The sequence below is a fragment of the Sinocyclocheilus grahami genome, unplaced genomic scaffold (genome assembly GCF_001515645.1).
Source record: "Sinocyclocheilus grahami isolate Dianchi unplaced genomic scaffold, SAMN03320097.WGS_v1.1 scaffold984.1, whole genome shotgun sequence".
In the NCBI taxonomy this organism is placed as follows: domain Eukaryota; kingdom Metazoa; phylum Chordata; class Actinopteri; order Cypriniformes; family Cyprinidae; genus Sinocyclocheilus; species Sinocyclocheilus grahami.
Window position 1 is genome coordinate 206050 of NW_015506163.1, and position 17750 is coordinate 223799.

The window sequence follows — 17750 nt, forward strand, 5'->3', positions numbered from 1 at the left end:
GGCTTTACATTTAACTATATATATACAGTATATTAGGGATGCTCCGATCAGGATTTTTGCAGCCGATACTGAGTACTGATTTCTGGTCATGGTGATCGGCCGATACCGATACCGATTCTGATGCTTCCAGCTTTATATAGACAGTTTTATCGGGCGCACACACCTGGCCCGAAGTTAACTTCAGATCTGTGTTTGTTTATCAGTCTGGCACCGGCTACAAACGCAGTTAAAGTTAAGGTGATGGGATGTGTTTCCCACACATTTATTTATTTGTGGCGCTCACCACAATATCAAAACTGACGGATTTTCCAAAAAGCTTGGTTGAATAAACATGAGCATGTACTGCACGTTTAAAAATCTAAATGAGGTGCGGGTGTTTTTATATCACTGTATTTCTGAAGGAAGATGATTTTTAGAAAATTTTCGATGTCATTTTCATGTCATATTGCATGTTTATATGCCTGATAAAGCAGCGTTTGTGAGCTCAGCGCTGCTTTGTGTACAGCTGTTACTGGGGAAACTGTTCGTCCTCCACACTGTGACAACTCCCAAAAGACTATTTTTAACCAAGCAGCATGGAGAGCCATGTCAGAAACGTGCCGCGGCTGGCTGATAAACACAAGCATTAGAGCGGCCGCGATCAGCTCCGGTGGCCGAGGAGACGTAACGCGCCGCAGACGTGTGCAGTGAGGCGCAGATCAGCTCTAACGTCACTGAGTCTGCTGTGTAGATGAATCATGCAAAACATACACGACAAACAGCTAATTTTTCTTGATCGTTTCTCGAAACATCATAGCATTGCCACACCGGCGATGACGACTGCGGTGCCAAATTATTTATATCCCCACGCATCATGTACGTCGTCACGCGTTGACATCATCAAATTGCGATCGGTTCCTGAGATCGGCCAAGTTAGTGAGTACCGATCGAGTCATAAAATATGATTATCGGCCGATACCGATCTCCGGTCGATCGATTGGAGCTTCCCATATATATATATAAAGAAACACTTATTTTACAAAGTTGTCAATGCAACATTTCTCATTTTCATTTAGTTTAACCTAAAGTACTAAAATAACTAATAAAATTGATAAAATAACTACATAAACTAAAGTGATAAAAAAAACATAAACAACAAAATTACAATTTCATAACACAATTACTGATACTTTAAAATTACAATGAAAACTAATTTATATAAACATTTCATAACTGAAAAAAAAAAAAAAATCAGTCTTACTTTCACATCTTTTAAAAAACTCAATAAAATCGCCCTGAATTCACTACAATATCAGTTCAAACTGAATCTGGATGGGTTTCTACTGCTGCTTTCTGCATGACACAAACAGACGGGTAAAGGAAGCCGTGTTTAAGCAAAGCCTGACGTATTTCCACTGATAACAGTATTGAGCCGGTAATGGAGGAGTGGAGCAGCTGTAGATGTGAACTTCTCAAACGCACAACAATAAATGTGCAAATGAGACATTTCGGCACAAAAGGCATCTAGTAGTGACTGTGTCGGGTTCGTGCAGCTACACTTTCCTGCTCTAACGCACCTCAGCTTCACTCAAGCCTGTTTAAATACAAATAAGCAATCGCAGCTTTTCTATTATTGCACATGAATTATTGAGTAACATGACCGGCGTGTTTACAGCTACAACTGCTGCGGCATGAGAGAGAGAGAGAGAGAGAGAGAGAGAGAGGGGGGAACAGAACGGACTGATTTTGTCCCGTCACTCAGACAGCAGCATTAGCATTCCTAAAGACGTCCCATGGTTCCCGGCGGAGGCTCACATCAGCCTCGGCTGACACATCCTGAGAGGAAACACTCGCAAACCCAGCAGAAGAGCAGAGGCTGCTGAGAAACACGGAGAGCTTCTGTTTCTGCAGAATGAATGAGATTTAACAGCACTCTCATGACCACGTTCTGGTCGATCCAGAGCTGGACATAAGCACAATTATAAACAATCTTTACATTACAAGTACAAAAGCCTGTCTAGTAAATGAGGACATACCACACTCTTCTGTTCTTTATATAAAGCGGAATGGACTACAACAAACCTAAACACTAGAAGAACAAAATTAGCTTATGCCATACAATGACATGTCTTAATATTATATTATATCTTAATATATATATATATATAGAGGAATGTTTTACAAGAAAATACTATTTCAGTTTTTCTACTTCAAAATTACGTTTAATTCAGTGTTACTTGCCATTTCTTTGTAGTTATTTGTAAAAGCTACTAGCGATTTCTGAGTAAAAATTCTTTCTACACACACACACACAAAATAAGATGAATATATCATGTATCTGATCCAGTAAATCCTTCCAGATGACAGAATAATCATAAATATATGAGACAGTTTGTGTTGATCCGTGTGTCTTATTAAAGTGAATATGAAAATGAAATCAGACTGTTAATTACACAGATGAGATTAAAGGATAGAAACACTTGCAGAGAGACACACGGGCTGTGTTCCAAACACTAGTGAGCTGTCTACATAGACGCCTTCTGAGGGCGCATCACTGAAATAAAGAATAATCATTGACAAGCATTTTAAATGAATATTACCTAATGCACCGAATCAATGCTTCCCTGTGCTGAATGAATAATTTCTCTCAATTCATCTGCTGTTTCAGAGTTAAACAGAATCTGCGTCAGAATTATAATGGTACTGGAATTGACATCTACTTAGGGAGCTCACTAGGGCTTGGAACAGAGTCCAGGGGTTAAAAGGTTAAAAACACAATTAATATTCAGTAATATTAATGATTTAACTGCACAGAAACTATCAGATGAGAACCAAACCAGAACTGAATTGATCTGAATAATGAATGACGCTATTGTCTTCTCTAGAGCTGCTTTACAGTTGAATTTGAGTTTTTTCAGAATTTGAGTGCATTTTTCAAGTTATTTCTCCCATTTCGTAATGCTTTGAGAGAATCTGTACTGTATAAAGCTCTAGAGATTCACTGTGTCATTCTCCTTCTGAGGGTTTCATTTGTTTGAGTCTCAGTCTAGCTGTATGGAGCCAGATCGGCCTCAAAAATAATACATTTCTAAAACAAAATTCATAAATGCACAGCACAGTTTACATTTACAAAATCCGATTCGTAAATTCAAAACACAATTCATAAATACAGAAGTAAAAGTATAAATATTTCCCCAAATGCTCACACAAAAGCATCTTACCTAAATACATTTAAAATGTTTACACAAATATGTATATATCAAGTTCTTGAATTAATTTCCATCACACATTTATGAATGATATTACATGTATTTATGGATCGTTGAATCTGCATTTGCAAATCAACACACGTGCGTGGACTGCTTTGAATTTGTGTGTGGTATTTTTGAGACCTTCCTGGCAGGTTAAGATTCATAAATATCTTTTTTTGGAGGATGTTGCGACCAGCTATAATCATAAGAAAATGCCATCAGATAAAAAACGACTTTACTCACTCGTTGAGTGGTTTTCATCCTCCGTGCTGAAATCTCTCGGCTGTGTGTGTTTGAAATCTCCCTTCGGTGGCGATAGCTGTTTTTAATGCCTGATCAAAAGTTACTGCGAATCTGATCTACTATTACTAACAACAGAACACATTACATAATTGTTGTTATTAAATGAAATATCTGGACATTTAACACTTATTTGATATCATTACAGATTAATCTGAATAAACCAACGTGATCTCATGATAATTCGTATGTATTTTACGTAAAATGTGGTTCTATAAAACATGCATTTACTTATGTTTTTACAGGCACTAAAACATACAATACTGACGTATTTTCAGCCTCTAAACGTACAAATACTTATGTATTTTTAGCATTTAAACGTACAGAACTGACGTATTGACGACACCTAAAAATGAATCCTTATGAATATTGAAATCGTGGCATTCATTTTATTCGTTTTTAGTTGTCATATGAATTGCCTTGTTTTCAATTGCATTATTAAATTGTTTACTCATTTACTTATGAAATGATAACATTTCGTTTTGTAGTGTGATTTCTGCTGCTAGCTCGTTTCCAAGAATATGCCTACATAATGTTAAACAAGACTTCACTTTAAACCTTAAAATAAATAACATTTCTGCAATCGTTTAACCTTTACTTGTCATGTAATGTTTACTTTGATTGTCGTAGGCCACAGAAGGCGTTTTCTCCGACATGCTGTGACTGACAATAGAACTATAATATACAGCTAAAACGCAACATAATTACGAAATGAAACAATTTTATTAGTGCGCTGTAATCCAAATCTTCCGAATCCATACGACTGCGAGGAACAGACCCAAATCCAAGCCTTTATTCGGCGATCTTCTTCTCAGATCCCGAGCAGCGAGTCCAGTGACCGTGAGCAGCAAAGCCCGCGCTGACTGACGCGCTCTTTACAAACTCAAATGTTGCCGCTTCAAACGACAGGTTTTACGGCAGGATTATCGAACGCTCATTGGCTCTCACCTGCATTCGTCACAGATTGCGACATGCCGTGTTTCTGGTGAGGTGTATTTGAATGATGCGCGCGCCCCTTCACGAGTTCACGGAGTGGATCGGGGAAATTATCTGGATAATATTTTCAGCGATTAACATAAATTCTGCTCTGGATCACACAAACCTACTGTATTCCGCCAGAGAGGACTGCGGGTGCAACGCATCGTCATTTGGATTACTTTTAGTACTGCTTTTGACATTTTTGCAATAAATAAATGATTGTAATTGCATTTATCTGTCTGTCATGTTTTTCTTATAGTGTACAGAAATGTTTAGGCTTATAGGTAGGAGTGGAATTAACGACTATAAATATATTTTAACGCTATATTGTTACAAAAAAAATTTTTTCCTGCATATTTCGGTAATTTGTGTTTTATATCCTATATCGCTATAAAATGGGTAGGTTAAGGTTTTGGGGGCAGGTTAAGGGGTCTAAAAATCAAAATCGCTTATTGATAAAAATGCATTGATACGAATATCTTAATGATATAAAAGATACGTAAATAGGTTTAAGTTTTTTAGCTAAAGTACGTAAAGTACATTTTTAGTACGTAGCGATTTGTACGTTTTAAATGTTGAAATACATCTAAATTGTAAGTTTTAGCATTAATAAAAACGTACAATAGTGTACGTTTTGTGCTTGTAAATGTTACATATTAATACCTACGTATAAAAACATGAGACCAGGCTGAATAAACAGGGTATGTGCAACTTTGGTGTATAAGACAGCAGGCTAACCGGCTAGCTGTATTTTGTGCGAACGATATAAATCATAATGTGATTTTGTAGAAATTGTAATCAGGGCTAAAAAAAAAGAGTACCCATTAAAATGTCTTTACATCAAGATCATAGAAAGATCATTTACATCACCCGATCATAGAAACAATGCACAGTACTTCTCGAGTCTGTTCAGTAAAGAGCGTTTTGATTGGTGGATTAAAAGCTCACCGCGATTGGCTGAACGGAACATCCTCCAAAAAAAGATATTTATGAATCTTAACCTGCCAGGAAGGTCTCAAAAATACCACACACAAATTCAAAGCAGTCCACGCATGTGTGATGATCTGCAAATGCAGATTCAACGATCCATAAATACATGTAATATCATTCATAATTGTGTGATGGAAATTAATTCAAGAACTTGATATATACATATTTGTGTAAACATTTTAAATGTATTTAGGTAAGATGCTTTTGTGTGAGCATTTGGGGAAATATTTATGCTTTTACTTGTGTATTTATGAATTGTGTTTTGAATTTATGAATCGGATTTTGTAAATGTAAATTGTGCTGTGCATTTATGAATTTTGTTTCATAAATTTATTATTTTTGAGGCCGATCTGGCTCCATATAGCTGCACTTCTGTCAGACTCAAATCCTGGCCTGGATCTCTGTGCGTGTGGATTGGGATTTTACTGACATCTCTGTGAATCACTCACGTCTTCATCTCCTCTGTTCAACCCGTCACAAATCATAAATACAAATGCCAACGATAAAGATACATCTGATCATTCATAAATATGTTCATATAAAGGTTCAAAGCTGTTTTTCACAACTGTTTAGAAACCTGACTGTCAGTGTTATTTTAGCATGCTAAATAACAGTTTTAGGATGCTACTATAGTTTTTATTCATATTTTGAATCAGTTTTTATTTTTATATTTTCTATTTTGATTTCAGAAAAGGTTTAGTAATTTTGATGTTTGTTTCTATCATTTTAAGTTTTTAAAAAAAAAATTGTAATATTTTTTTATTCGGTTTTTTTTCAGTCTTATTTTTAGTTATTTTAGTTTAAGTCGAACAAAATGAAATTAAGAAACGTTGCCTTGGAAAGTGGCAGAGCATCTCACATCATCTCCTCTGCTCTCATCAGCATCTCCTCCAGTCTAATCAGTGCATCAGAGCGCCTCCTCTGGTCTAATCAGCGCCTCAGATCACCTCCTCCGATCTCGTCAGCGTCTCAGAGCATCTCCTCCGGTCTCGTCAGTGTCTCCGGTCTCGTCAGTGTCTCAGAGCATCTCCTCCGGTCTCGTCAGTGTCTCAGAGCATCTCCTCCGGTCTCGTCAGCGTCTCAGAGCATCTCCTCCGGTCTCGTCAGTGTCTCGGAGCATCTCCTCCGGTCTCGTCAGCGTCTCAGATCACCTCCTCCGGTCTCGTCAGCATCTCAGAGCATCTCCTCCGGTCTCGTCAGTGTCTCAGAGCATCTCCTCTGGTCTCATCAGCGTCTCAAATCACCTCCTCCGGTCTCGTCAGCATCTCAGAGCATCTCCTCCGGTCTCGTCAGTGTCTCAGAGCATCTCCTCCGGTCTCGTCAGTGTCTCAGATCGTCTCCTCTGGTCTAGTCAGTGTCTCAGAGCTTCTCCTCCGGTCTCATCGGTGTCTCAGATCATCTCCTCTGGTCTCATCAGTGTCTCAGATCGTCTCCTTCGGTTTCGTCAGCATCTCAGAGCATCTCCTCCGGTCTCGTCAGTGTCTCAGAGCATCTCCTCCGGTCTCGTCAGCGTCTTAGAGCATCTCCTCCGGTCTCGTCAGTGTCTCAGATCGTCTCCTCTGGTCTAGTCAGTGTCTCAGAGCTTCTCCTCCGGTCTCATCGGTGTCTCAGAGCATCTCCTCCGGTCTTATCAGTGTCTCAGAGCATCTCCTCCGGTCTTATCAGTGTCTCAGAGCATCTCATCTGGTCTTGTCAGTGTCTCAGATAGTCTCCTCCAGTCTCATCAGTGTATCAGATCGTCTCCTCTGGTGTTATCAGTGTCTCAGAGCATCTCATCTGGTCTCATCAGTGTCTCAGATATCTCCTCTGGTCTCATCATCATCTCAGAGCATCTCCTCTGGTCTCATCCTCGTCTCATTTATCCGGGATGAATTGAGTTCACACTTGGGCTCTGTGGAGAGTAGCTTTTGTGTGTCTGTCAGGATGGCTATTGACTTTAACAGAGTGTGTGATGGTTAACTCTTCAGTGCTTTTGTTGAGCACTGACAGCGGTAATGAGACTGTGTGCATCTCTCCATGGGCATTATGGGACGTCTGAACGCCAGGCTCTCATAAACCCCATTAAATATCACAGCTCCGCTCGAGCTGCAGCTGCGCCATGGCAACCGTTGCGCTTCCGCGCAGTGAATGCAGGCGCCGTCTGCGATGTTTGTAGCAGGGATCGGTGATTGAAACAGCAGGAACCACAGTGGAACCGCTGAGCTTTACTCTCATTCCTGCTTAATTAAAACCTTCGCTTGAGTGTCAAACTGCCGCTAATAGTTTTTTGATTGACAGGACACCGTGATTCAGGTATTTTTAATCTTCTCACATTTCTGTGGGAAACCTTCATGAACAGCAGATGGTTTTTGGCAGAAGTTTCATTAGTGGCAGACAGATTGATCCCAAACCTCCCACAAACACACACTAATGTGGGACGTATGTCCGTATATCAGTGTGTTTCACAGCAGATGTTTGCAGTCACTTTAAAGGAACATTTCACTTACTAAAGTTACTGATGATCCCATACAACTATATATATTGCATTATAGTCAATACATTATATTATATAGTCAATGCATTTTGTTGCCTTTTATTCAAAAGGCAACAAAATGCATTGACATTTTTAAGTTACATGCACAATAAAATGTTTTTAATATATTTAAATATATAGAAGTATGAATGCATGGAAATATATATATATAAAACATTTTTTTAATTATTAATAATAAAAAAGTATGTAAATATATTTTATGTAAATATTTATAAACATATATTTAGGTAAATATATTTTAAATATATTAGCAATCTTTATATATATATATATATATATATATATATATATATATTAGGGCTGCAACAACTAATCGATAAAATCAATTATTATCGATTATGAAAATCATCGACAACGATTCTCATTATCGATTATTGGGAATTTCCCACCGTGAACGTCCAACTTCAGCCGGTTGCGTCAAATTACAGCACATGCATCTAAAAATAGTGGAGGAAACAGAATGAGAAGATGCGGGAGAGTTACGTGATCTAAGCTACCCAAAGCATGATAATTCTTTATTTTAAGCTTTAAGCTAATGCATTAGCGTAATCGCTTGCCCTGTCAGGCGCTTTAACAGATGATGCGTGTGCGTACTCAGTGCAAAAACTTTTAGTTTATGGTCATATCCTTATGTATAAATGTCACAATTTCACGCAAGCATTTCCATTTTTGCATAAAGGTCCGTCCTGACAGTCTGTTTTAAAAGGACAGTTCACCCAAAAATTTAAAATTGATGTTTATCTGCTTACCCCCAGGGCATCCAAGATGTAGGTGACTTTGTTTCTTCAGTAGAACCCATTTGATGATTTTTAAGTCCAACCGTTGCAGTCTATCAGTCGTATAATGCATGGCAATGGTAACAAAATCTATGAGTGTAAAAAAAACATGCACAGACAAATCCAAATTAAACCCTGCGGCTCGTGACGACACATTGATGTCCTAAGACACGAAACGATCGGTTTGTGCCAGAAACCCAACAGTATTTATATAATTTTTTACCTCTAATACACCACTATGTCCAACTGCTTTGAGCACGCGCACGGCTTCCAGTGCGTGAGGTGTGTACACGCTCTGGCGTAGTTTAAGCAAGCGCCGGAAGTGATCTCTCGCGGTTGATTGTTCTTCGGCTGGATATCAACACACCGTGACGAGTCGGCTGCCTCCCCCTAATTATCAGCATCACCCCGTCCCTTAATCGCTGCCCTTCGCCAGGAGGGGCGCTGAAATAGCCAGGGCTGGCGGCGTGTGATGGGGCACACCTGAACCGAATGGAGCCTCATCACCGCCGCTGTTTAAATGCCGAGCGCGCCTCTCCTCGGGAGACCGGTCTCTTCCCCGTGCATGCACGCTGGTTTCCTCGTGGGTCCAGGAGGGGTGCGTAGAGGGACTACCGTGCCGCCAGAGTCGTGAGCTGCCGGACCCGCAGTCCGGACGAGAACCGCACCCGTTACACGGCCGTCGGGCAAGGATGCCGGGCCGTCTAGTCCCTTCAAGTGCCGTGAGCAGAGAGAAGGACGAAGCCGCTGATAGAAGCCGCCGCCCCTCGCGCCCCGGACCGGAGAGGGGAGCGCGAGCAGCCGCCAGACTCCGCCCCTTACCTGGACCCTTCCTTCCTGACCACTGCCCTTCCCTTCACAAACCCCGCAGCACGACGAGGACACCAGATCCCCTGTTTATTTTGGACACTTGATTCCCTTTTTTCTGGACACTTTGTTTATTTTCTGTTAATAAACGGTGTCTGCCGTTTGCTCCTCCCGCGACAACACACCCGTTAACGAAAACTACGCCAGAGCGTGTACACACCTCATGCACCAGAAGTCGTGTGCGTGCTCAAAGCAGTTGGACATAGTGGTGTATTAGAGGTAAAAAATTATATAAATACTGTTCGGTTTCTGGCACAAAATGATGGTTTCGTGTGTTAGGACATCAGTGTGTCGTCAGGAGCTGCAGGGTTTAATTTGGATTTGTCTGTGCATGTTTTTTTTTACTCTCATAGATTTTGTTACCATTGCCATGCATTATACGACTGACAGACTGCAACGGCTGGAGTTAAAAATCATCAAATGTGTTCTACTGAAGAAACAAAGTCACCTACATCTTGGATGCCCTGGGGGTAAGCAGATAAACAAACTTTTTGGGTGAACTATCCCTTTAAGTTTTAATCTTTACTAAAGATGCAAGCACATCAGACAGATGGAAAACAGACAATTAATAATCAGCGCAAAAACATTTATTGTGCTGAAATATCTGTTGTTGAAAGTTAAATTAAGGTTTAAAGGTCAACATGCTTTACGAGTATTTTATGAGAGTAGGAACTGTAAGGGGAAAAACCGCGTGTAATTGTCTGAATATAAATATCAGACGCTTCATAACCGCCTTTAACAGGATAAAGAAATGACAGGAAGACGTGACTGTGGTCAAAGTGAACGTGTGTTCCTGCAGAACATTACTCTTACCTATTGGTTACCACTGAGTTTGTGATTTTATTCGTCTTTATCATCTTTATTATTATTAAAAATTTTAATGCAGAGATTTAAACTATGTTCACTATATACAATCCTCAACACATTTATTAAAACAAATGTATGTAAGGTTTTCAACAAATGATGGTTTGTGCCACTGCTGCTCTAAACTAAGAGTACTGGTGATTACCAAAATCATTTTTTAGCTTTCTGTATGGGTTAGTCCTCCAATATGCGTAAGCTCTTTAGTAACAGTAGTAGGCTATTTCGAATGCTATAATATAATTATTGCTGTTATCTATGAAAGAAAGGCAGAGAGCTTTATAGTGTTTTTTTTTTTCAGATACCCAATTTTTTTTTAGGCAGTAACGCAATAGTGTAACGCATTATTTTTAAAAGTAACTTTCCCCAACACTGATGGTAATTGTGGCATTCTGGCAGAAACTTGACTGACCAATGAGATTGGACTGGGGGCGGAGCTTCCAAATGCATCGGCATATATAAGCAGAAAACAGCTGTTCCGTATGAGAGTCACGGCGGGTTTAGACAGAATCTCACACTCATTTGAACACCCGGAGAATCATCCCTGCATCATGTCTGAATCTACGTCTCTCTTCAGATAAAGCCCTGGATCAGTGCTCTACAAGTGCTCTACATGCACAGCATTCTGGGTAAATCTCTCAGAGATCACACGGATCCGGATCTCAAGACTAAACCTCACAAACGCCTTCACACACACACATCTGGCCCACAAGCAGCAGACACCGGTGAAGCACGCACGAGCGCCTGCGTGTGAATGTACGTGTGCATGCGTGTGGATGAAGGACGCTCACAGGTCTCAGATCAGCAGATGAGCGTGTCCAGTGTGTCGGATCTTACCGGGCTGCAGCAGGATGAGTTGAGCCATCGCCTGACTGTTTCCCGCCTCGTTCTCAGCGATACACTGATAGAAACCCTCGTCTGAGCGAACCAGACCCAGAATCTGGAGATGACCGCCCTCCTGCAGACCACACACGGGACAATCACACATTCACAATGGAAACATCAAGACTTCAGGACGTCAGCTTAAATGGGATCATGCATTTACAAAATATTAGCACTTTACAGGACAAAAAATGTTATTAAAAAATGACTAAAAGTAAGTTTTTGTTAAGATATTTGAATAGGAATACAATTAAAATAAATGACTAAATGTAAAAAAAAAAAGAATGAATTAATAATGAAACTAAATAAATGTTAATGAATAAATAAATAATAATGAATTAATGAAATGTAATATATATATATATAAAGTCAAAGCACAGACTCCAGTCCAGCTGATTTTCCTCTCAGAGAATGAGGGGCTCATTTCAGTAGCAAAATTACGTATCGATCGGCCTCATCTCAATAATAGTCTGAATCGGCCTGATTGCAATGAGATGGATTTGTGATGTTTGTCCACTTTAAAGAAGAGAAACCACACGAGCGTCAACAGAACACAGATGCTCCATTCCATAACAACCATATGTTTGATACATTTCAGTGAGTTATTATTGAAAATTACCTGACATTAAAATTCATAATATCATATTCATTTAGATTCATTTTACAATACTATACATATTCAATGAGCTCAACTGAGCTAATGTTCATTTTCAAAAATAATTAAAAAAAACAAATTCATTTAATTTCTTTTATCAAAATATACAGGCCCTTGGCTTTTGGGGGCCCAAGGCGGTCGCCTACCTTTGCCTAATGGTTAAGTCCGCCTCTGCGACACACACACAAACTCACTCACACACACACACACACACAGCTAGAGGACACGCGTTCCGCTGAGACTCTAAACTGCATTGGTTCCTCTGATTTGCTCTTAAACTGGAATCAAAGCGGGCGTGATGCGCTGAACACTGATGTGTGATCAATAAGCAAACAGGAGCTCTATGAATGCAGACGCAGCACTCCAGGCCTGAGGCCATGCGCTGTGATTAATTACTCGGCTGTTCTACACCATTAGCCAAAGCGCTTTCTTCCCAACAATCAGCTCAGAGCGGAAGCTGGCATTCTACGGCCGCTGTAATCTGCGTGTCGGACGCATCAGCATCAATACGTCATTAGCTGTGCGTATCTTTATCTGTGCTGTATTGCACTAATTAAACCCAAACGATTTCCATTAGAAGCGGGCGTCTCCTCTATCACCGGCGGGTTTGAACTAACTCACCAATTACAACGTGTTAAAAACCACCAAACGCCAGCCGTGTTGCTCTCAACTTATTCAATTACAGCTCATAATGAAATCAAACACATTTATGAAACATTATGAGGAGCAGGAAGACGAGAACGCTGCATTTATAGATGATTCTTAAAGCGATAGTCCACCCTAAAATCATCATTCTGATGTCATTTACACCCATCATGTCACTTAAACCTGTATGATGTTTGTTCTGTGCAACTCAAAAGAAGATATTTAGAGATTTTGGAAAACTTTTATATCCTATTTTGTGTTCTTCGGATGAAAGATATCCATATAAATACTTTTGGGTGAAAATCTGTTGTTGCCGTATTTGTATCCCGGTCCTGTTCTTGTTTGAGTTGTTTTTCAGATTTTGTTTGATCTGTTTCTGTTTCTGTTTGGCTTAGTCTGTTTTGGTTTGGCAAATAAACCTGCATTTGAACCCAGACCCCTGTTTACACAGTGTGTTCCCTTACCATACCGTGACAGAATAAGCCAGCAAACATGGGTCCAGCAGGGAAGTTCCTCAATATTCACCAGGGAGACCGGAGCATTGAGGATTACGCCAGGGACTTCGTTGGAGTGGCTCGCCGGTCGGCTACGGAGAAGACCTGCCTCATGGTCTTTTTCTGGGGAGGCCTAGTCGAGCCCTTCAAGTCCCTTATGCCTTACTGGCACCCCGAGGAGTCACTGGAGGAATATGTCAATTGTGCTCTGTACTTGAGAGGCTCATCCTTCAGGGTGGAGTTCGCTGTGGAGCCCGCTCACAGTTCTCTCGGAGCGGTGATTCAGGAGACTTCAGAGGTCTTGTCAGCCGTTCCGAGAATCTCATGCCCGTTCCTGGGCCGTCCCGGCAAAGTCCACTCTCAGAGCTCACGAGGCGGCGGAGTCCGCTCACAAGGCTCCTGAGGCGGCGGTGTACACTCACAGAGCTCCCGAGACAGCAGTTCCCGCTCACAAGGTTTCCGAAGTGGCGGAGCCCGCTGACGTTCTCTCCGAGGCGGTTTACACTCAGAGAGCTCCCGAGACGGCAGTTCCCGCTCACAAGGTTCCCGAAGTGGCGGAGCCCTCTGATGTTCTCTCCGAGGCAGCGGGGCTCGCTTCTGGCCTTACCGAAGCGGAGGAGCCTGCTGATGTTCTCTCCAAGGCGGCGGGGTTCGCTTCTGGCCTTCCCGAAGTGGAGGAGCCTGCTGATGTTCTCTCCGAGGCAGCGGGGCTCGCTTCTGGCCTTATCGAAGCGGAGGAGCCTGCTGATGTTCTCTCCGAGGCAGCGGGGCTCGCTTCTGGCCTTATCGAAGCGGAGGAGCCTGCTGATGTTCTCTCCGAGGCGGCGGGGTTCGCTGCTGGCCTTCCCGAAGTGGAGGAGCCCGCTGATGTTCTCTCCAAGGTGGCGGGGCTCGCTTCTGGCCTTACTGAAGTGGAGGAGCCCGCTGATGTTCTCTCCGAGGTGGCGGGGCTCGCTTCTGGCCTTCCCGAAGTGGAGGAGCCCGCTGATGTTCTCTCCAAGGCGGCGGGGTTCGCTTCTGGCCTTATCGAAGCGGAGGAGCCTGCTGATGTTCTCTCTGAGGCGGCGGGGCTCGCTTCTGGCCTTCCCGAAGCGGCGGAGCCCTCTGATGTTCTCTCCGAGGCGGCGGGGCTCGCTTCTGGCCTTCCCGAAGCGGAGGAGCCCTCTGATGTTCTCTCCGAGGCGGCGGGGCTCGCTTCTGGCCTTATCGAAGCAGAGGAGCCTGCTGATGTTCTCTCCGAGGCGGCGGGGCTCGTTTCAGGCCTTCCCGAAGTGGAGGAGCCCGCTGATGTTCTCTCTGAGGTGGCGGGGCTCGCTTCTGGCCTTCCCGAGGTGGAGGAGCCCGCTGATGTTCAGTTATTATACCCTCAGCTGTTCCCCATTATCATGGTCTATTTATACACTACACTCCCGCTACTCTGTCTGGTTATTAATGAGTTGTTTGTAGTTTATGGATTCAAGCACATTCTGTTGCCGTATTTGTATCCCGGTCCTGTTCTTGTTTGAGTTGTTTTTCAGTTCTTGTGTGATCTGTTTCTGTTTAGCAAATAAACCTACATTTGGACCCAGATCCCTGTTTACACAGTGCGTTCCCTTACTGCACCGTGACAATGCTGTTCTTTTGAACTTTCTATTCATCTGTGAATTATTTAGATTTGTCTTTTTTTCGTGTTTTCTTTTTACAATTTTTACTTTACTTTTAGTGTGCATACATATAGGTAACTAAAATTAAAACTAAAACATATTTGTCATTTAAAATAAAATAAATGTTAACTGGAATAATTTTTTTTTTAAATATATCTTTTTTAATGAAATGTTTATCAGTTTAACTTGAACTAAATTAACTAAATTATTTTAATTATTAAAAAAAAAACTATACAGGCATATAAAAAAATGACAAAAAAACATCAAATTTACTAAAATTTTAACTAAAATGTTAAAATAGAAAATATAAAAAATAAAAACTATAATAATAAATATATCCAACTCCCATCTATAAATGGAGCAGAGGCTGACGGGATGCATTTGACCTGATGTGTGAAAGCATCTGTCTATAGAGCGATTCATTCACGACACACCTGAACGAACACAAACAACACGGCCTGAACGGCCTAATGGTGTCCAGTGATGAAAGGAGCGGATATTAGAAACCCAGATCAGCTCAGCTCTCACACAGGTGAATGAAAGAGAGAGATTGGCATTAACATGACAAAAGACTGAGTAGACCGTCATAATGACTCTCATCCTCATCCATTCAGATGGAAATACACACATAGTAAACATCTGCCACACACGAGTGTGTGTGTGTGTGTGTGTGTGTCTCAGGAGGGAGTCAGTGACAGCCTGTCGCACCGATGCTGACATTTAAACTGTCCGCGGTCCCCAGTGATGCACGTGTGTGTGTGTGTGTGTGTGAGAGAGAGAGAGAGTGTGTGTGTGTGTGTGTGTGTGTGTACACATCGGCAGAGAGACCGGTTGTTATGACAATAAAACCTCATTTCAGTTTGTATTCTCAAACAACAATACATAATTTATGAGTCTAGAGACAGTGAGCACAGCACACGCAGAAATCACCCATAATCCTCCACTCATGGGCATTAGGATTACACTCACTCATTACACACATACTAATTAAACACGACTGTTTACACTACAATAAACACACACACATTTATCTGTCTATATTTTGTACATTACTGTTCAAAAAGATTTTTTAAATAATTTTGAAAGACGTCTCTTCTGCTCACCAAGGCTGCATTTAGTTGATCAAAAATACAGTAAAATTGTGAAATATTATTATAATGTAAAGCAGCTGTTTTCTGTGTGAATCTCTGTTAAACTGTAATTTATTTCTGTGATCAAAGCTGAATTTTCAACATCATTACTCCAGTCTTCAGTGTCACATGATCTTCAGAAATCATTCTAATATGCTGATTTGCTGCTTAAGAAACACAAATGTCTTTACTGTCACTTTTGATCAATTTAATGTGTCATTGATGAATACAATGACAGTATTAGTTACAGTGCTGCTTGAAAGTTTGTGAACCCATCAGAATTTTCAATATTTCTGCATAAATATGACCCAAAAGGTCATCAGAAGTCCTGAAAGTAGACAAAGAGAATCCAGTCAAACAAAGGAGACAAAACTACTGGAAAATGATCCAATATCACATATCGGTGAGTGGCTAAAGTGTGAATCTCTAGGATTAGCTGTTAATTTGAAGCGGTCGACCAACAGAGATCACTATAAAAGTCTGCGAGGTCGCAAAGGACCCCAGGGTAACTTCTAAAATAACTAAAGGCCTTTCTCACATCGGCTGATGTTAATGCTCATGAGTCCATCATCAGGAGAACACTGAACAACCAGAGAGCTGCGAGGAGAAAGAAAGAAAAGCCACTGCTCTCCAAAAAGAGAGTTTGCTAAAGATCATGTGGACAAACCAGAGGATTGTTCGAGAAAGGTTTTGTGGACGGATGAGACCAAAATAGAAGTTTTGGGTTTAAATGAGAAGCGTTGTGTTTGGTGAAAGAAAAACACTGCATTCCAGAGTAAGAAACGTATCCCATCTGTGAAAGATGGAGGTGGTAGTGTCAGGGTTTGGGTCTGTTTTGCTGCATCTGGGTTAGGACGGCTTGCCATCATTGATGGAACAATGAATTTTGAATTATACCAGCAAATTCTGAAGGCAAATGTCAGGACACCTGTCTGAGAACTGAATCTCAAGAGAAAGTGGGTCATGCAGCAAGACAACGACCCCAAGAAAGGCTGCAAAAGGGGGTCATACCAGATACTGAACGCCAAGATTCACATACTTTAGCCACTCACAGATATATAACACTGGATCATTTTTGAGAAGAAAAAAATAAATGAAAAAGTATATATTTTCATCTCATTTGTTTGACTGGATTCTCTTTGTCAACTTTCAAGACAAGTCCAGTCACCAATATTTATATAGCGCTTTTATTAACAATACAGATTGTGTCAAAGCAGCTTTACAGTATTAATTAGGAAAACAGTGTGTCAATAATGCAGAAGGACAATAGTAAACACTCATTTTTCAGTTAAAGGCAGTTCATCATTGGATTCAGTGATGTCATCATCCAGCTCAGTTCAGTTTAAATAGCATCTGTACAATCATGTCGACGATATCGCTGGAAATTAAACGTCCCCAACTAAGCAAGCCAGAGGAACCAGAACTCCATCGGTGACAGAATGGAGAAAAAACCTTGGGAGAAACCAGGCTCAGTCAGGGGGCCAGTGCTCCTCTGACCAGACGAAACCAGCAGTTCAGTTCCAGGCTGCAGCAAAGTCAGATTGTGCAGAGGACTCAATCTAATTTTGCTGCAGCTAACATTTTTGCTAACATTTCAGGACTTGTGTGAAAACTTGTGACTTGTTCAGGACTTGTGACTCATATTCATACTCACACACACACACACACACACACACACACACACACACACACACACTCACACACTCACACACACACACACACACACACACACACACACACACACACACACACACACACACACACAC

At 41.2% G+C, this 17750-nt stretch overlaps 1 protein-coding gene across 1 annotated transcript in view; it reads right to left on the reverse strand.

Moving 5' to 3' along the window:
- The window catches only part of LOC107565154 (netrin receptor DCC-like), a 78486-nt gene extending 66963 nt beyond the window's left edge, over positions 1–11523 (reverse strand). The window contains exon 1 of the mRNA XM_016250369.1: positions 11373–11523. Coding sequence (XP_016105855.1) covers positions 11373–11523 — 151 coding nt within the window. The remainder of the gene's footprint in view (positions 1–11372) is intronic.
- Positions 11524–17750: the final 6227 nt, after the last annotated feature.